Source organism: Spermophilus citellus (assembly GCF_964194105.1).
Source record: "Spermophilus citellus genome assembly, chromosome: 4".
Lineage (NCBI taxonomy): Eukaryota > Metazoa > Chordata > Mammalia > Rodentia > Sciuridae > Spermophilus > Spermophilus citellus.
In genome coordinates this window covers 44,728,606-44,748,709 of record NC_138185.1, presented here as the reverse complement: position 1 = coordinate 44,748,709, position 20,104 = coordinate 44,728,606, and the positions used below count along the sequence as shown (strand labels likewise).

Here is a 20,104-nt window from a genome sequence, read left to right as displayed (position 1 = left end):
AAACAAAGTCCATCTCCATGCATAGACAGACACTTGCTCACTCTCCACCAGTGTCCTTGAGACAAAAGGAAGAGCCACACATCGCCCTGGTGCCGAGAAGTGAGAGCAACTTACCACAATGAGCGCGACCACAGACAGCGTGTAGTAGATGGAGTCCCTCAGCAGACACCAGGAGGAGAGAGCCACAACCTAAAGGAGAAGGGACACAAAGAGAACACCCAACAGTGTATCAGACCGTGCAAGTGAAACAGTGTGACTCCTGCAGGCTCTGACCAATGATAAACCAGAGACAACCTCATACCTACGTCTGCTGTCCGGGACCTGATCAGTTTGCCAATCAATGGGAATTTATTGAGGGTCCTTAGGCGTTTCAGTCTAGATCTTCTGAGAGGCAGATAACCAAGACAGAATTAAACTGCAACAATTGGGTTAGGGGGAAATGGCCAGTGACAGACAATGGGAAGGGACCAAGGGAACTGGGAGCATCATCTACCCCACTGTGACCCAGGTCTGACTCCTGCAAAGAAAAGAGGGAAGGTTGGGTGTCCTGGCACCAGGCTGAGAAGGGTGCAACAGAGCCCAGAGTAGGTACTCACTGAAGGACTCTCCTGCCCCCAGGAACAGGTCTGCCTAACGTCCTGAACATCAAGGGCTTGAGAGGTGCCGACTTAACTTGTCAGTGACTATAACGTTTGACACAGGTGCTATTCCTGCATGGAAGGAGCACCTGAGCTGGGCTCAGAAAAGCCCCTTGTACAGTCCCCTCAGAGCCCTCTTGCCTCATTTCTGTTATGTGGTTGGCCCTGCTGGCTGGCATTAACTGATTTGCCTAGTGGTTCTAGAGAAAATTTTAATCTTAATAGTGGGAGCATGTCCCCATAAAAAGATGCTGGCTTTGTTGAGACCAGATCAGTAGGCACACTGCTAGAGGCTAAGGCAGCAAGGGCTGCAGGAGAAGAAGGTCTCTGGGTTTAATAAGGAGGGCAGTGGGGACAGGACTGGGCATTATGGGGATATGGAGGGAGCTGTGGGCACCAGGTTCCGACCCCTGTTCTAGGGGAAAAGTTCAAAATCTCTTTTTGAGGGGCACTTAGTATTTTTTCTCTGTTCATAGATAGGTTCCTTTTGGAAGACCCTTATGAAAATATCTGGGAATGTCCACAGAGCCATGCCAGAAGCTGGTCTCTGGGCTGTCACTCAGAGCTCCCTGCATCCCTCCTCCCTAGAACAGCATCTGTCACCCCATGGCCAGAGCACATTTGTTTGGCCACTTTTGCCCTTGGCCTACTAAGTGTAAAAGGACACTGCAAAGGTCAGCACTCTCAGGTGGCCCAATGACAGTCACACAGTGCACCAAAGATAATCGGAAATAGGGATCCCAGGTTCAAGACAGGCTTTTCCTCCTCTGCTGTCCCTCTACTTCTGTGCCATCTACAAAGCCCAGGCAGAGTCAAACCAGAGAGGGCTTTCTAGTTTCAAATAGCATGAAAGATATGACTTAAATAGAACCATAAATGAATAATGAGGCCCATCTTTTCCCATTAAACATATGCTTCCACTTGTTATACTGACACTTAGCTATTTTCTGTTGCTAATTTTTCCTTGATAGGTTTTGATTTTGCAGTTCTAAGTTACTAATGACAGTATTGTCCAGAAGAGGACTCACACCTCAGAGATCACTTCAGTGCAAATACAAAGTCCTCCTTACTCTTTCATCTCGCTTTGTGTGTATGGTAAACTCAGAATCTGCAGTCATTTCTCACCATCCATGGAGCAGATTAAATTGAACTAGATTGTTCAATTGCCACAGGTCATAAAAGATCTTGAATATTTATGTATCATAATCATGCCAATGGGCTTTGAACATGAGGCAAATATCAATTTTGAATTTCTTTTAACAAATGCCTTGGTGTTTTGGTTAAAGATGGCAAACTGAGCACATATATTACCATCACTCTTTCTTATTACACTGTAACAAGATAATAGAAAAGGGTGTATTTTAAACAAGTTATAAACTCAAAAGCCACAAAGACTAGAAGAGATGAGCAAAGTGGTATAGTTTTGGAAGCTGAAAAGCAGAATACTTGACCATTCATTCATCTGGTAGTGGGGAAAGTTCTGGAAGTGGTGTTAAAGATTGCACTGAAAGCAAGACAATTGAAAAGGTTCTTCAAGAATTTAATCTTCAAACATTTTCCTTCATTTCAAGTAGCCCAACTATTGCCTACCACTCTCTTTAATCGAGAACAAGAGATCCGGCCGTTGAAGAGCAGTAGTTCCAGAAAGCAGAGGGAAGTAAATAATTAGATAGTTAAAGAGCAATTTCCAGAAGTTAAAGACGTCTTAATTTTCAGAGTTCAAAAGGCCCACTGAGTGTCTGGCACAGTGGAAAAAAAATGCATGCAAGATGCTTAATCATGTATTTTCAGAATACTTAGTACACATCTTAAAAACTACTAAAAAGGAGAGAAAGGAGAGAAGGAGAGGGTACTAGAGATGTAGTTCAGTGGTAGAATGCTTGCTTAGAATGCGAGGCTCTGGGTTCAATCCCCAGCACTGCCAAAGAAAAAAAGAAAAGAAAGGAAAGGAGTGGGGTTGCGGGGAGATAGAGAAATTTTATTATAAAGAATCAAAACCAAAGTGACATTATAGTTAAAAAAAATAAAAAAAAACGGAAGCTAGAAGGAAATGGGGGGTGTTTTCAGCATTAAGAAAATGGCTTCAACATGGAACTCTATGCCCAAACAACATATTAATTAAAGATGTGAAAAGAATAAACAAAACTTCAGTTGTCTTAATAATTTTACCTCTGATGCACTCTTTCTGGAAGAAAAACTACTGGAGGACATACTCCATCAAAATAAGGGAATGAGTCCTTTGTTATATAAAATCAGGTTATAATAGAACATAACACTTAGCAGCTAGAATCTATAACAATTATTGAAGGAACATTTCAAAATAGTGGTGAAATATTATAGAAGAAAGGTAAAAGGAATTTCCAAATGAAACTTTTGCAGTAGTCTTAGAAAGCAGGTTTAGAAGACTACAGAGGATATAATGCCAAAAGGAGAACATTGATGAAATGTCTGATAATTTTGAATCTACAGAGAAGAGGTTAGAGAGTTCTAGGAACAGAACTTAAAAAAACTGAGAAAACAAAAAAACAACAAAATAGGCAATTATAAAACTCAAGTAAAACAACAACATTGAATCATATATTAATGACTCAGTTATGAAGAATGGTAATATAGTCATACTAAATTAAACAGACTACTGTCTATTAAAACTCAAAGCTGTTTGGGATTGATAGGATGTTGGGTAGTAGCGTTGGGTGGGGCTAAAAGAGACCTATATCCTTCTCTTTGACACTGCAAAGTTAGTGGGAAATGTTTGCAAGTGAAAAACCAAATATCCGCCACCTAAGAATGTTAGAGACTGAACACATACCAGGAAAACCCAATCTAGTGGAAAGTAGTTGCCTCAGAAGAGAGAGAAATTGGTGCTGGTGAGACCGGAAGATGTTTGTTTTCCATAACAAGCTTCAAGAATTGGTTGCCTTGTTAAGCCCTGAGCATATATAAATTATAAAATATATATTCACAGAATTATATACAATATAAGTATATGTGATATAATATAAATATATAAAATATAAAAATTAATAACAAGAAAATATAACACAGATTATTCTGTGTTATATACTGCTGCAAGAAATACTTCTTGTACTAGGCTTAGATGTCAAATTTGAGTGTACAGTGCTATATTTTCTCTTATTATAAATAGAATCTTATTCAATGTCTGGACTGTCATCAAATCTCTGCCCTAGATTCAAAGCCCACCCTTAGCAAAACCAATTATTTTTCCCTTATATATGTGATGAGCTGGAGCACAATTAAAGCCGAGGACAATTTCTTTCCACATGCTAGGGGGACACACCCCAAATCATTCACAATTCTGTAAGATTTATCATAAGGGCTGTGATCGTGAACTGGTGTCCACTCATCTTACCTGACACCACAATTCACCACAACAGCAAATATTAATCTGATATTTCCTGCAACCAGGGAATTTTAAAAGGGTTACCTTAATCAATTCTCACAGCAACCTAATAAGTTCTGGCTTATTCTCATTTACCAGTAAATCTGAGCTTATCAAAGTGGATACACTTGGTAAGATCATACCAGGAGTATTAGAGAAGACCTGGAGTTTGAACCCAGGAAGCCTCGGTTGTAAGTGCTTGTACACATACACTATGCTACAGTGTCTCCCTGGGAGCCAGGATGAAAGACAGATGCCCATTTGTGATCTCCTCTCATGGGGGTTTTCTTCTCTCCATTACTTAAGTTATCAGGCCAAGTACATGAGAGAAAATAACTCAAGGGAGAAAGAGAAGAAGGCTGAAAGATAAAAAAGTAGTGGCCACAGGTAAATTTAAAAATCAGCTCTTAAGGAGATTCAGGGCAAGGGATCAAAGCATAAAGGAGTTGCCATATAGACAATGGCTATAGTTGTGGATACAGCCTAGGTATGGATCTGTTCTAGAAGAGAATCATTTAAATAAATACTGAAACTACTTGTCCATTTGCCTAGTTTCCAAAAACGAAATTCATCTTTTTTTTGTAAGTGAATGCTTTTCACTTTTCTACAAATATGAATGGGGTCCACATGGCTGCCTTTGCTTCTCAGGGAAAGAATTTTTTTTTTCTAAATCTTGATATGGAGGCCAGCAACTATCTGACTCAGACCCTGAACACATTTCCTGATTCTCTGGCAGAGAGGAACACGACATCTCTTCATTGAAACGGGAGGCCTTTTACATCTGTTGGCAGGTCTCCTCCAACCCTGAGCAGGTTGATGAGAAGACAGCTCATCATCCACAGCACTTTGCAAAATAAATGCAAGGAAGATAGACAAGTCGTTATGGTGAAGAGACCAGAATAGGGGTCCTGGGAGAAAACCAACAGTGAGTAATTCTACCCTTGACCTCACTGATCAACAATACAGATGGTGCAGATTACAAAAGGCCATCTGCCGGCAAACTCCTCCATAAATTCAGCCAGAGACTGTTTTCCCCCTATAGCTCTAGGAATCCCTCCCAGCTGGAATTTCATCTTGATATTTCTTTTTCTATTTCTGGCATACATTTCACACATTCTCATTCTCTATTGAATATGCAGTTTCAGTTTCCTTCCTATAATTTCATTTAGTTTCAGAGTGGCATAATGCAGGGAAAAAAAAAAAAAAACCCTCACACTTCCAAAACAGAGGAAAACACAATATCTTGTCTTCTGGAATTCCTGCTCCTCTAAGAAGGTTAAAAGTGATTGTTTATGATAAAACTATATTTTGTGTATAAGGATATGTATTGTAAATATGTATACATACTTAAACACAGTACAAATGGAAATACATAGTGTGTTTGTATATAATATGATGTAATATTTATGACATTTTTTCTTGATGAATAATGGAATTTGAGATTGCAGGCACATTTTAAAAGGCACAAACACCTTAAATTTGTGAGTGCTTTTTTTTTTTTTAAATGAAAACCATTGGAACAGACAAAACACCATAATGGTTTATGACATGAGTGTGCTATCATCTCAGAGCAACATTATTTCACACAAATTTTAGGGAAAAAAAGATTTGAAAAATTTTAATATGAATTTTGTTCCAAGCTTTTGACTGGCCACAATTTTTAATAGGCAATTCTCATCTAAGAGAATACAGCCACACAAACTGGAGCTAGGACATGGCTGGGGTGTCCCTGGCCAAAATCTGAAGATACCAGTAGCACTGTAGCTCAGGCAAGTGAGGGGAATCTTGGCACTACCATCTGTCCATTATTCAAATATATTTTTAAAAGATTTCTATGCTGGGGAAAATCACTGAAATCCAAAAGACTCAACTTTCTACAAGTTTACTATTGAAAATGGACAGTAATAACTAGGCCGTGGAAAAAGACAATGCCATGCTTTTGCAAAACATTGTGAACTGCTGCTTATTAATCTTCACAACTGGGCCCATAAAATGAATCCATATTTTCAGTTTTATCTTTTTCCAAAGAAAACTCATTTGGAGCTCTAGTTTTATGTGAGGAAAATAAATAACAAGTCAACAAATAGCTACTAGTGATATGTTTAAATAGAACAGAGGCTGCATCAGGACCGTGCAAACATAGGGTAATTTCTTAAATACTCTTCATTGAGTATACTGAACAGTAACCACAGATGTTTGTAATGACCTGGATGCAACCAGGGGCTCAGAAGTGTCTTCTCAATCTTCCTCAGCATTATGAATGATAGTTTTCATGTTCAATGAAAGTTATTGCCTGCAAGATCTTCAAAATATGACAGTTTAGAGCGTTCACACACATACATCAGAAATCAAAGGGAACTGGCTTTGCTGTGGGGGAGAAAATGATGGGCTTGGGGCTACAGAGCTGTTGTCTGCTGTGCCCCTGGAGCCCTTTGCCCACTCAGGGACATCTGCATTCACTGCCAGATGCTGATGTGACCGCGCCTAGCACAGCATTTGGCAGTATTAGGTACTTGATATAAGTTTGTTGGATAAATGTAGTGTGTTTAGGGTAATTTCATTTTACCAGATGTGTGAACTTGGATCCACCCAGAAACAGATCCAAATTTGAATGAAAATAGTTTATTTGAGGAGGTGATTCTAGGAAGCGTTGTTGGGGAGAGTGGGGAAAGGAAGCAGTTGGCAGAAGGAAAATAATAAGAAATTTATTGCAGTGGGCAAATGGGCTCAATCCCAGCAGAGACCCCCAGGGAGATCATGTAGAATATGTTTTTCCCCTTGATTCAGCCAAGGGGAAAAAGAGGAAGCTGAGGTATTTATCTACCCACTCCTATTAGTCACTGTTCGAGGATTGCAACCCAGGAGTGTTAGTGTCCTGGTGGTTTCTTACCCTAAGGGCAGAAAACTGAGGCTTCCATGGCTAGGAAGAATTCTCAGACAAAGAAATGAAGTTCTGCAGTTGGAAGTCAGGCTAGTGGGAATGAACTGGTAAGGGTGAGGGATCATGGGTGGGCACTGGCAGAGTCTGATCTAATCAAAACCACAATTTACACTGTGTCATGGTTTGAATATAAGGTGTCCCCCAAAGCTTCTATGTTAATGCAGGGATATTTAGAGGTGAAGTGCTTGGACTGTGAGAGATGGAACCCAATCAGTTTGTCCTAGTTTGAATGGACTGAGGGGTAACTGTAGGCAGGTGGGGGCATGGCTGGTGCAGGGGTCACTGGGAACATCTTTCCTGTGGTCCCTCCCCCTCTTTCTCTTTGCTTCCTAACCCTGCCCCCAGTAGAGCAGCTTTCCTCCACTGGGCCCTTCCTGTATGAGGCGCTGCCTCACCTGGGTCCAGAGTATTGAATTCAGCTATCTATGGACTGAGACCTCTGAAACTGTGAGCCCCTGATAAACTTCTTCCTCCTCTAGGTCGTCCTTTTCAGGTGTTTTGGTCACAGTTCTGAAAAACCCAATTAAAACACATAATAATCTGATGATCGAAGTAAGTACACACACACACACACACACACACACACACACACAAGTTTTGTAATCTTTACAATACAATCTTATATAGTTTGGATCTTAGGTGTCCCCCAAAGACCCAAGTATTAAAGGCTTAACCTCCATCTTGTACTCTTGGGAGGTGTAGAGATTTTGAGAGCTGGGCCTAGAGGGAGGTCATTGGGGGCATGCCCTTAAAGTAGGCATTGAGACCTCAGCCCCTCCTCTTTCTTTCTCTTGCTTTCTGATCATGAGGTGAGAAAAGCTTTGTTTCACCATGTACTCTCCGCCATGCTGTGCTGCCTCACCATAGGTTCAGAGGAAACAGAATCAATTTACTACGGACTGAAGCCTCTGAAACTGTGAGCCAAAATAAATGTTTCCTCTTTTTAAGTTGATTTTCTCAAGTATTTTCTTACAGCAATGGAAAGCTGATGAACATACGACCTGATACCTCTGATTCAAAAGCAGACCACACTAATTCATGATGTTTCAAGTCAGAAATAGTATTTCCCTGAGCCAGTAGAGTCTGAAAGTGGTGGGGGGGCAAGATTCCTGGGAATGCTTAGTATGTGAAATGCCATTGAGCATTTCATTTCATACTTATAATATAGTCATGGGAACTTTTCTGAGTATAGGTGATTCCTCAATAAAAATGTTAAACAAAATGAAACAAAAATGCAATTATAATTATTATTATATATTAGTTTTTAATTAAATTTATTAAATTTAATTAAAATGCAATTATAGTTAATATTATATATTAGTTTTTAATTTATTTTATTTGGGGCACTGGGGATTGAACTAAGGACCTAGCTCTTTTTATTTTTTATTTTGAGACAGTATATTGCCAGCCTGGCCTCAATCTGTCAATCCTCCTGCCTCAGCCTTCCAAGAAGCTGGGATTATAGGTGTGTACCACCATGCCTGCTACATATTAGTTTTAATGTCAACTCCTCCATCCTAACTTGGAGTTGTTCTATTAATAATGTTGTCAGATAAAATATAGGAGGTCCAGTGAAATTTGAATTTCAGGTGAACACTAAGCAATTTTTAATATATACATATCTTAAATATCCTATGGAATATATAACATAAATATACCCATTGCTTTTCTGAAATTCAAATTTAAATGGGTGTCCTGAATTATTATTTGCTAATAAGTTGCTACTGATTATATTTTGAATGTTGATTAAGATAACTATTTTGTCTTTCCTTGGATAAGAACACAAGTAGAAGTTTAATGATTTTTGGAATAAGTATTCTTATTCCAAACCTTTTCTACATTACCTATTATTTCAAGCTGTGTATCGAATGTTGCTTTATTCTGGTGGTTTGGCCTGATCAGTTTTAGGTCTTCTTTGTTACTTGTTAATTGAAATAGCTCTTAACACGTACATTCCAATTTTGAGGGGTAAGGTATGGTATGAAGGTGTCTCACAACACCAAGACTTTTGGATTCCTTCAGAAAACTTGAAAGACCAGGCAACCCTGTGTCACTGTGGATCTGATTAGAAGACCCTCTTTAGCACCCTCTTTAGATAGAACATGTGCTCTTCAGCTTATCATCAGCCCCCAACTCCATGACTAGGTGCTATTGTTTTCGGTGACTACTTCATTCACTTATTCTGTAAACCTCAGCCTTGGAGAAGAACACATTTGTAAGCCCTGACCTGAAAGAATTATATTGATTAGTACTGATAGTGCTGAATGCAACCAGTTTTCATTTGTTCAGAATTCAACGTGGTGGGGGTTCTTAAATATTTTCTGTGTCAGGCATCCCTGGATACTCCATGGATCTCTTTTCAGAATAGTATTAAAAGGTATACAATAAATAACATAGAGTTACTACAAAACTGATGAATTGAAATCCAGTTATCTGAGCTCTGAAAAATGAGTCTATAGTAATATATGCATTTCTTCATTAACAAGAGCTGATAAGTTTTCTTAATATAAGAAGAGATAGTCATTCCAAAGTAGGGATGAATGAGGAGAGAGATTAGGGGTATCTGTAGTAAACATAACACAGCATGATAGTACCTTCCATTGCAATTGGAGATGATGTCACAGGGATTGCTTATGCAACTATGATTGGCTGTTTCATGGATAATGACAAGAAATGCTAGACATAAGTGGTTAGTAAGAATAAAGATGTAAATTTTTTTCTTATCCAAGTTCACTGACCTCTTAATCTATTTTTTGGCAATAGAACTTCTGAGATTCTACTCCTTCTTAGTTCCTGGCATTCGGTAATTTAATTGTCCTTTCAACGAGGGGGACAGAAGGGAATGTGGCTTGCAGTCCATTCTGGCTATCCTGATAAGAACTCAGGTGGGGTAAGTTGAAACTAATGGCAAAACCACTCTTTTGGGGCTATCTGCAGATTTTGATTTTGTGTGCTGTTTTGCCCATTATCATAGACCGAAACTTGGCTATATTTTTTTATAGTTTTCCAGGAAGAATTAAAGTAGCTCACAATATTCATTCTCTTATCTCAGACTGATAAGTGCAGAATTGAAGTCAGCCCTCAGAGGATTGAACAGATACTCTCCCCAGCTGAACAAATGCCTCCTTCTATGTACCCCAAGTCTGACCTGGAACAGCATTATCAGTATCACCTGGGAGCCTGTTAGAAATTCAACTCTCATGCCCAGCTCCAGACTGGCTGCATCACAATCTGTGTCTTAATAACATGCCCAAATGATGTATGTGCACATTACAGTGTTGGAAGTGCTGGCTTAGAGAACAGAGAAATTCCTGAGTCAGAGTCACATCCATGAAATGGAAAAAACAGATTGGACACTGGTGGGAGGAAGTGCCCACAACTCCCACTTGGAGCAACAGTAGGGTCTGGACATGATACAGTGGGCATGGGAAGTCATCTAGGAGGCAGAAAGTAACTGTGGGGAGGGGTGGGGCGGGGGAAGGACATAGTTGCAAATGAGAAGCTCCATTTGAATGGGGTAGGAATGAGGGCTTCTTACTTCACCTATTTCTAGAGTCAACCCTGCTTAAGAAGCGAGGACAATCCTCCCTTTTTACTATTATAAAACCATGTCAGAAAATTCTTGTTCTCTTATAAGGCGTCTCCATTGAAAAGAAATTGAAAGAAATAGAAACAAGAGTGGTGCAGAATTTATTTTAAATTCTCAGCCTCATGGTTTTTAATTTATCAGCCTAGTAGCCAGATAAATGTTAAGGGGTAAATATTTCTCCTTTTATCATTTACAAAACCTAAAATGACAATTGCAAGTATGAGAGGTCATTGCAATATCCTGATCTGTAATACATCATCCTAGGAGCTGGTCTCTAAAATAGGGTGGAGCTTCTTGGCATTCCAAGTGTTGATACTAGGGGAAGTTAATATGTGGTTTCAGAAACAGGACAGCAGAGACCATGTATTTGAGACCAGTTTTTGATTTTAACCCTTATGTCCCATCATTACATTTATGGAACTCTTAAAAAACTTTAGCTGAGCAACAAATATACCATGATAATTTGAAATAAGTATGTTTTTAGAGATCTAGTATTTTAGGAAAACTAAGAGGTGAATGATTAGTGATAATATTAATTATTATTCACTAATAATATTAATGGTGATAAATTATAAAGTAAGCTCTATATTTGATCTCCAACCTATTAGTGTACCTGTGTCAATTTCATTGACATATTCATAGAATTGAAAACTTGGGACTTAATGAATTAAGGTTCTGGAAGTAAGATCCTCCCTCAATTTTGCATAGATAATTATGTTAGCATTTGTATTTGGTGTCTATAATATTATGAAATCCAGAAACTGATGTTTTCCATGGTGTTGGAGAGCCTGAAATGGAATCTTAGGGCCAGGTGCTTCATTTCCCTCTAGTTGCTCTAAACATTGATGATGCTGAAAAGAAAGGGGACAGGAAAAAATAGGAGATCCAGCTGTTTTTCAGTCCACAGGCTTGGATATGGATTTAGAAGTTTCCATTTCATACCTGGAAAAATCCAACATTCTCTGGTTTCATCAGTTAACCGAGAACTGGAAGTGTTGATTGAATGCTTTTCCAATTAGGATTTCTATGTACTGTTGGACTAAAAAGGAGACTGTTGCAAATCAAGAGCTAATCTGAATTAAAACAAAGTATGTGTTCAAAGAGAAAATGTGAGGACCACCAACTTCAGCCAAAACCCCTCTGGGTATTAGGTAGCAGCTCCCAGTTGTAAGGAAACACCTGTCCCTTCTCAGGTGAGGATATAGGCCATGCTCTTCTCTCAGCAGTGAATAGTGATATTTCTATACTCAAAGATATTTATTGCTTTGTCTTTGTGGTTCATCTAGCCCCAGCTGATTTTCAGATTATCTATTTTAAATAATTTCTATGACCCTTATGAAAATTGAACAGAAGAACATTTCACAATGTGTTCATAGAAGATATTTTATCCCTGTGATAAAGAAATTGAGGACTAAAACATGCTAATACATCAATAGCACATCTAGCCTTGATCTGTATCAAACAATAAAGCAGAGAGCCCAGGGAACTGGGTGGCCAAGGCAACCGATAGTTCAACCCAGCCAATTCAAAACTCTTCCCCTCAAAACCTGAATATATATATATATTTTTAAGCCAAAAACTTGGGAACAGTTGGCATCTAAGTATTGATGTTAATTTTGCAGTTTGCAAATGTAAATGCAGAGGGTACTGAGGACCTTAGCTGTTTATAGGATCAGACATGTAATCAAATGGCAGGGTGCAAAGGACAAAAATAGGAATATGTGCTCATACTGTGCCCAGGAAGCTAAGATGAGAGAGAAAGGGCTCTGGGTGCAGCCTCCGGCCCTCCTCTCATCCTTCCTACTTTTCTGAGTGTTGCGGCTTGGAGGCCTAAGGTTCTTCCCACCTTAACCCTTAAAGTACTATGTGACCAGGAATAGTACCCTGTTATGCGCTTCAGTTTTATTCTTTCATGATAATATTTACCCACACCATATCCCCAATAGTGTGTGAAAATCCATGCAAAAATGTATGAGGAGATCCTCAGATTTTGGAATGAAAGGAATACTGTGCATGTCTGCATTAGGGACCAAGAACATCTGTAAATGGTGGCTTTCACGGTAGCATCCCATCTCATTCCTAGGAAAGAACTTTCTGAATGATCTGGGACCTTTGAGGACCTGTTGTTAGATTGTTTCCCAGGACCTCATGGCCGAATCCCTTTCAATAATAGCCAATATTTTAAAATAGATTCTTATTTGCCAAACACCGTCCAAAGCACTTTACTTACTGTTGTGGTATAGATGTTAAGTGTCCTCCATTAGCTCATGTATGACACAGTGCAAGAACATTCACAGGTGAAATTATTGGGCTATGAGAACCTAAAACCAATCAGTGAATTAATCTCATACCTAGAAAAATCCAGCATTCTCTGGTATCATCAGTTAACAGAGAACTGGAATTGTTGATTGAATGCTTTTCCAATTAGGATTTCTATGTACTGTTGGATTGAAAGGAGACTGTTGCAAATCAAGAGCTAATCTGAATTAAAACAAAATATGTGTTCCTAAAGAAAATGTGAGGACCACCAACTTCAGCCAAAACCCCTCTGGGTATTAGGTAGCAGCTCCCAGTTGTAAGGAAACACCGTCCCTCCTCAGGTGGGAATTAACTGAGTGGTAACTGAAGGCAGGTAGAGTGTGGTGGAGAAGGTAGGTCATTGAAGGTATGCTATATATTTGGTGAGCTGAGCTTAGGCTCTCTCTGCTTCCAGATCATCATGTGAGCCACTTTCCTCTGCCACCCTCTTCCACCATGATGTTCTGCCTCATCTCGAGCCCCAAGGAATGGAGCTGGCTTTCTATGGACTGAGACTTCTGAAACCATGAACCCCAAATAAACTTTTCTTCCTCTAAAATTGTTTTTGACAGGCATTTTTTGTCACAGCATCAAAAGAGCTAAGACAAATTCCTTTTTTTTTCTTGCAGTCTTTTATTATTCCTAGGCTACATGTGAGTCAATTAATGTTTACTGAGGTTCACGGTTTGAAAGTGATAGAGCTACATTTTGAACCAGGCCCTGTATAAATGCACAGTCCTCGTGGTTAGCCATTTGCTGGTTATTACCCACCTTATCTGACCATAGGATCACTTGGGTCTGTTTGATGACCAGATTCCTGGGCCCACTGCAGGCCTTTCTGGGCTCAGACTTGTTCAGGGAGGCCCTGGTTCTCTACCTTGGCCTGGTCTCAGAAGTGCTATAGCTTTACCTTAGTCACCAAGCTGGAAAAGTCTATTTCATCACATGGAACTTTTAAATGGGATAGCAGCATTAGCAATAACATTTAAATAAAATACTTCCCTTTAAATAAAACAAAACAAGATCATATTTCCTAAGAGCACACTTGGTTGCATAAGTCATGTACCCTTATCCAAATTATCTCCAATCTTGGGAGACAAACGGTTGGTCATAAATTGAGTTTTCATAAATTTCTTCTTATTTCTCTTTGCTTTTAAATGAAAAGTTCACTGAAGTCTGTAGGTTTCTTATAACACAAACTTTAGAACTTATTTCTATTTTAAAGTAATATGAGTGATTATGGTAAAATAAATCAAGTCGAGCATAAAATGAATAAAAACCTTGCACCTACCCCAATCTTGCTCACCAAAGTGACCATTCTTAACATTTCTGCTTTTAGTTATTTTAGGTGTCAAAAATTAACCACAAATAATTTGCTCCTACCTCTGTGTCTTGGTTTCTTCTGAATCCTTGTTACTAGGGAAGATGAAGAAATGATATGCTTGTGCCCGCATGAGTAAGACACTATGACAAGGTGGTGAAGAACAAGGACCCATGGCCAGAATCCCTGAGTGCAAAGCAAATTTAGTCTGCAACGGTCACTTGTTATATGACCTCAGGCAAGCTATCATTTTATGTCTCTGCCTTAATTTCCTCATCTTCAAAATGAGACTAATAACATCATCTCTCTCAAAGCCTGTTCTGAGGATCAAATGCATTGATACATGCAATTGTTTTAAAACACTGCCCAGCACATAATACAACCTTTATAACAAGTGACAGCTATTGTCATTGCTACTCTCCTCCCTGTTTCCCTCTCCCTCAATCCTTTGGAAATTTGAAAGTTAGTTCCTCTAGGTATATCTTAAAGACTTCATTCCTATACTAAAAATTTTTTTATTGACATATTAAAAAATTAAATAGCTCTTAGGGGTCTGTAACTCAAAAGCAACTGTCCCTTGCCTCACCTCTCAGCAGCATACACTTGTAATGATTTTCATTTGGGGGTCTTTTAGTTTTTAGTTTTAATTTATGTAATGCCAAATTAAAAAATCTTAATGACTCCAGATTTTTCACTTTAGATATCATCTATTGAAATATCACCATGAAAAATAAAGACTTAGCTAATTTGGATCATTCCCTACATCTCCTACTGCCTCTAATATTTTGAAGGTTGTCATTATTTAGCTATTTTAAAAATTTCTCCTTTATTTTGCATTCCATTAGCCTTTAGGAATATCTCTTGATTCCATCTTAGGCTGAACAAGGATGTCAGGCACCTCCTCTTCCCATCTTCTACTTGGAAACTTCTCTCACAGACAATCTGATTCTTAACATTGCCAACAATTAAGAACTTTACATTCTAGTCAATGACCATCCTTAAGTTACCTGTTTTATCTAAGGGTTGATCCTAAATGTGGAAAAAATAAGTAACAATGGTATTATCATCACTAGTAAGTGACAATTACTCACTGATGTGCTAAGTACTTGTGCTAGGAATGTAATTTTTTTTCTTGTGAGTACATCACAACCCATTTGCTAATCAAAAGATTATATTCTTACATTAAGATAAAAGAGTTTCTGTTATCTGAAACATCCTTAAAGACACCTATTCCATATTGTAGTTTATTTACATATTCATAATATATTTCTTACATAGATCTTTGTTTCAGAGTTGAAAGCACATCTTTTTGCTTTGGTGGAAAACTCAAACATATGTCTTTTTTTGCCATATTACTAACATTTGAAGATGCAGGTAAAAGAAAATTTGACTTTCAAATACTTCTGTTTCTCTTCCTGGAAATCTTAGAACTCTCTGAGTTTCTTTTCACATTTGGACCACTTTATTTCCAGGCCTGCTTGCATAGCGGGCTGTTTGAGATTCCTCTTCATTGGACTTCTTTGTTAATGTTGTCAACTTCTTTCTTAGCTTTTTTTTCCTTCTTCTCAGCTTTGACTTTCATTTTGCTGGAGTATATTCTTGAGTATTTTCTAAGAAAAATTACTTGGGAACTAAAATTCTGAAGTTTTTTTTTGTTTTTTGGGAAATATTTTAATTTTATCTCTCATTGCATTGTTAATTTAGCTAACCAAGGAATTCTAGGTCTGAATTCATTGTCCTTCTTACAGTCTAAAGTTCCATTGTCTTCTAACAGTCAGTGTTGCCAATTAAATTCTAAAGTTAGTCTAATGCTGTTGCTTTATCCATGACCTGTTTCTTCTCTGAAAATGTTAAGAACTTCTTTTTAGCTTTGATGTTTTGAAATTGCCTGCAGATGTTCCTAGCTATGGGTTTATTTTCAGTATTTGTGCTTGGCACTCTTTCAATATACTCATGTTTTCCTTCTGTATAGAGGAAATTTCCTACCATTTAACATTTTTTGACTTGCCCTTCTCCATTTTCTACACTCTCTTTTTCTGGAAGTCTAGTTAGGTTTCATTTGGGGGCTCCCAGATTGATCTGCCATATTTCTTAATTTTTTTCCATCATATTTTCCTTCATGGTTTTTGCTCTTAATGATGAAGGTTACTAGTCTTCTTTATGTCTCTCAGATCTCTATTCTGGTCATCATAATATCTATTCTTCTGTTTTGGTACTTTTGATGATTGTTCACAGTTTGGAGTCACACTTAATATTTAAAAAAAAACCCAAATTATTTCTTACTGATTACTCCCCTGACTTCATTAAAATTAGAAGCCTGTTCTGATTTTCTGGCTTCAATATCCTAGTGAAGCTCTTTGAGGATACTAATGAAATTTAATAAAAAGTTCATTTCTATTATCAGAATGATCTTTGGATGCTTATACATTTTTATCCTAACTTAGGAAAGGCTCCTCTAATGCCTCTAGTTTTAGGAAACATGCTTTTATATATGAGTTAGTGGCTCAGTGAGGTGGCAACTAGCATGAGGTTTTTTTTTTTTTTTTTTTTTTTTGTAGGTGTATAAGGCTATTTACCCAAATTCCTCCAAATGGGAAGGCTGATTACTGGTTCTGTAATGGTTCTGAGTGTGTGTAGGTAGATCAATTTCATTTTAAGGTGTGTGGTCAGCACTGTAGGTAGGCAGGTTCAGATCCTCAAAAACCAAAATTAAGAAGGGGTTTGTAGTTCTTTAGTATATTTTTTTTTTCCTGATCAGAGGTCCCTCTATAATATTGAACATTATTACGGCCCAGAGATACCTCAGGCTTTTTGTTTCAGTCATGAACCTCTCTATAAACATATTCATTTGCTTTAAAAATGATTTCTTCTTGTTCTTCCCTGGGAAAGTCACTTGTTAGTTGATGATAATAAAAAAAGACCAACTGATTCACCTGCTCCATGGTATGGTGGATTTCAAATATGACTATGAATTCTTTAATTCTTCTCTCATCAATAGTTGGAGAATCTATGTCCTTTGCTCTTGAATATGTGTGAGCTTGGGACGTTCGGACCAACAGAGTTTGACAGAAATGGTAGTACACAACTTTTGAGGCTGGGTCCTACAAGGACATGCAATACCTATCTACCTTATTTTCTGGAAAACTCACTCTCAGAAGCCCAAGCTGCCATGAAAGTGATCTGAAACTCTAAGGCTGCCATGAGGCATAAAGGTGAGGCCACATGCAGGTGCTCCAGGTAACAGTCCCAGTGGATCCCAGCCTTCAAGTCATGGTGAGTAGAAAAATTGTTCAGATGATTCCTGACCCAGCCATTTACCTCCAGCTATTCTAGGACTTTTAGTACAGACCCTAGACATGTGGAACAGAGATAAGTCATCTTCTTCATGCTCTGTAGAAATCCCTGGATCACAGCCTTAAGTGGCTTTTGTGCAGAATTAAGTGACTTTTGTTTTACACTATTAAGTTTAGGATGGATAGCTACACAGCCAGAGATACCCAAGGGCACACAGATTGTCCTTTAATTAATTATCCTGATTACTTCTTCTTTATCAATTGACTACTATACCATGTCCCTTCCTATCCCATGCTTGAAACTCTGAGAGCTCGTCTAGAATTCGTGTCCCTCTATTCCTCTTGACTCTTTCCTGTATGTTATGGATTAAGGGTTTTCTGGTTCTGAATCAATAAACCATATCTTTTCTGTGTCCTCTAGAAATCCATTAAGATCTCCAGATTAGTCTCTGGGCGATGATGAATTCAGCCCCTTTGTGTATTGTGGATGTTTTAGATAGGAGAGGTAAATGTTCCTTCTGAGAATCAGCTGTGCAGTACTTCAGAGAAAGGAAGAGAGAGATCTCTGCTCAAAATAGAGTATATTTCACAGCCATCATACAAATTAGATATAGGCTGTGTCTGTGAAACAACACATGTATGAAAAACTAAATATATTTTTTTCTAATAATGCACCCTATAAAAATGATAAATTTTCTTATATTTTAGTTGAATAATATTTTATTTATCGACTGGCTTTTAAGTAAACATTTTGAAGTATAATTTATAGGTAATGAAGTACACCCACAGAAAATGAATAGCTTAATGAGAAAATTTATGTATGTCCATGTAACTACCATCCAAATCATGATAAAGAACATTTCTGACATCCAAAAAAATGACCCCCACCCACCTTCCAGTTAGTTACCCCTTCTATCCCCACCCACTGCCCTGATTTCTGCAACCATAATCTTGTTCCAGGACTTCATAGGAATGGGTATACCTATAGTATGTATACTGCTTTTTTACTTAGTATGTTTTGCAACTTTATCTCTGTTGTGGTGTATATCAATATTTCGTTCCTTTCATTATGGAGCCATATTCCATTTACTTATCCATTTAACTGTCAATGGAGATTTGAGATGTTAGTGGTCTTGACATATTATGATTAAAGCTTCTATGAACATTCTGATACTCATCTTTTGATGGACACGGGAAGGGTGTTTGAGATTTCTCTATATTTAAAGCTCTTTGTTTCCTCCTTAAAGGGACTAGATTGTCCCCGGCAGAATTTCTAGTGCCAGCTAGGCAACTGAAATCCACAATGAGACTCAGTTTTTCTATGAACGATAAAAATCCTGGCTCCCAGGAGTTAGAGGGAATAAGCTAACCATATCAAAAATGGTCTATGAAAATCAAAGCCAGAATTGCTGGACTGAAAAAGTTGACTCAGGAATGCCTTGATAATAAGCATTTCAGAAAGATGGGCAGCCTTCCTTTAAATAGCATATCAACACTACCACAAGCGAAAGACTGAAAATGCCTCCCCTTTGACTGGTAATGTCTCAGTATTTAGGAATGGCCATGCCTATAAAAATAAGCGCTGAGTAGGGAAATTGAAAGGAACTGGAAGGCACAGGAAGCTTTTTTTTCACCCTTGTAAACATGTGAACTATTTTATAGCAGATATAGAAAGGGGTGGGAGGGTGTGTTGGAAAACTTCCTTTCAAAACAATAGCAGCAGCAGCAGCAGCAGCAGCCGCCTTCACATTTTATTGAAAATTTATAAATGCCAGGCACTATCCTAAGGATGATTCTCTGCATGCTTCAATTAATTTAATTCTCATGCATTTTTTAAAAGATGAGAACTTGTTATTGCCTGAATTTAGTCCCCCTCAAAGTGTATACATTTGTAGTCTTAGCTCTGTTACCTCACAATGTAACTGTATTTGGAGATAGAGTCTTGAAAGAGATAATTAAATTAAATGAGGTGATTAAGAGTGGGCCCTCACCCGCTATGATGGGTTATTTTTATAAGAAAAGGAAATTAAGATTTAGAAATGTACAAAGGGAAGAGAGGTGAAGATATAGGGAGACAATGACCATTTGCAAACCAAAGAGAAAGACCTTGGAAGAAACAATCCTCCCCAACACCTGGATCTCAGACTTTCGGCCTGTAGAACTATGAGAAAATGAATTTCTGTTGCATACGCCACTCCATTTTTGATATTTTGTTATGGCAGCTCTAGTGACTAATGCAGTGCTACTTAATGCAATCTCTATTTTACTGATGTGGACAACCAAGGATCCAAAACTTTTATGCCCAGGAATAGAGGCAGTGTAATGACTCAAAAGCCCATGCTTAGAAGCATCACATAAAAATACCTTTTATTCTCAAGTAATAAACATAAAGTAGAAGGTGGATCTATTTCATGGGAGCTTACAAATCATTGTGGAGATAAACTTTTTCAGGGAGGCAAAGTCTACATGCCCAGTTTTAATCCAAAGAGCACAAGAAAATGCAGGACCAAAGTGAGCATTTTTCAAGGACAGTCTAAGATGGGTACCCAGAGCCTTTCAACATGCCATATCTGTTGTCAGAGATGTCTGACCTACAGCACAGTTGCTCTTTATTCCTGGCACTG

At 38.2% G+C, this 20,104-nt stretch overlaps 1 protein-coding gene across 2 annotated transcripts in view; it reads right to left on the bottom strand.

Annotated features, from left to right (window-relative positions):
* Positions 1-20,104, bottom strand: part of SLC24A3 (solute carrier family 24 member 3) — a 531,314-nt gene that overhangs the window by 64,828 nt on the left and 446,382 nt on the right. For both annotated transcript variants that reach the window (XM_081291807.1, XM_081291806.1), the window contains exon 7: positions 115-189. In XM_081291807.1, coding sequence (XP_081147933.1) covers positions 115-189 — 75 coding nt within the window. The remainder of the gene's footprint in view (positions 1-114; positions 190-20,104) is intronic.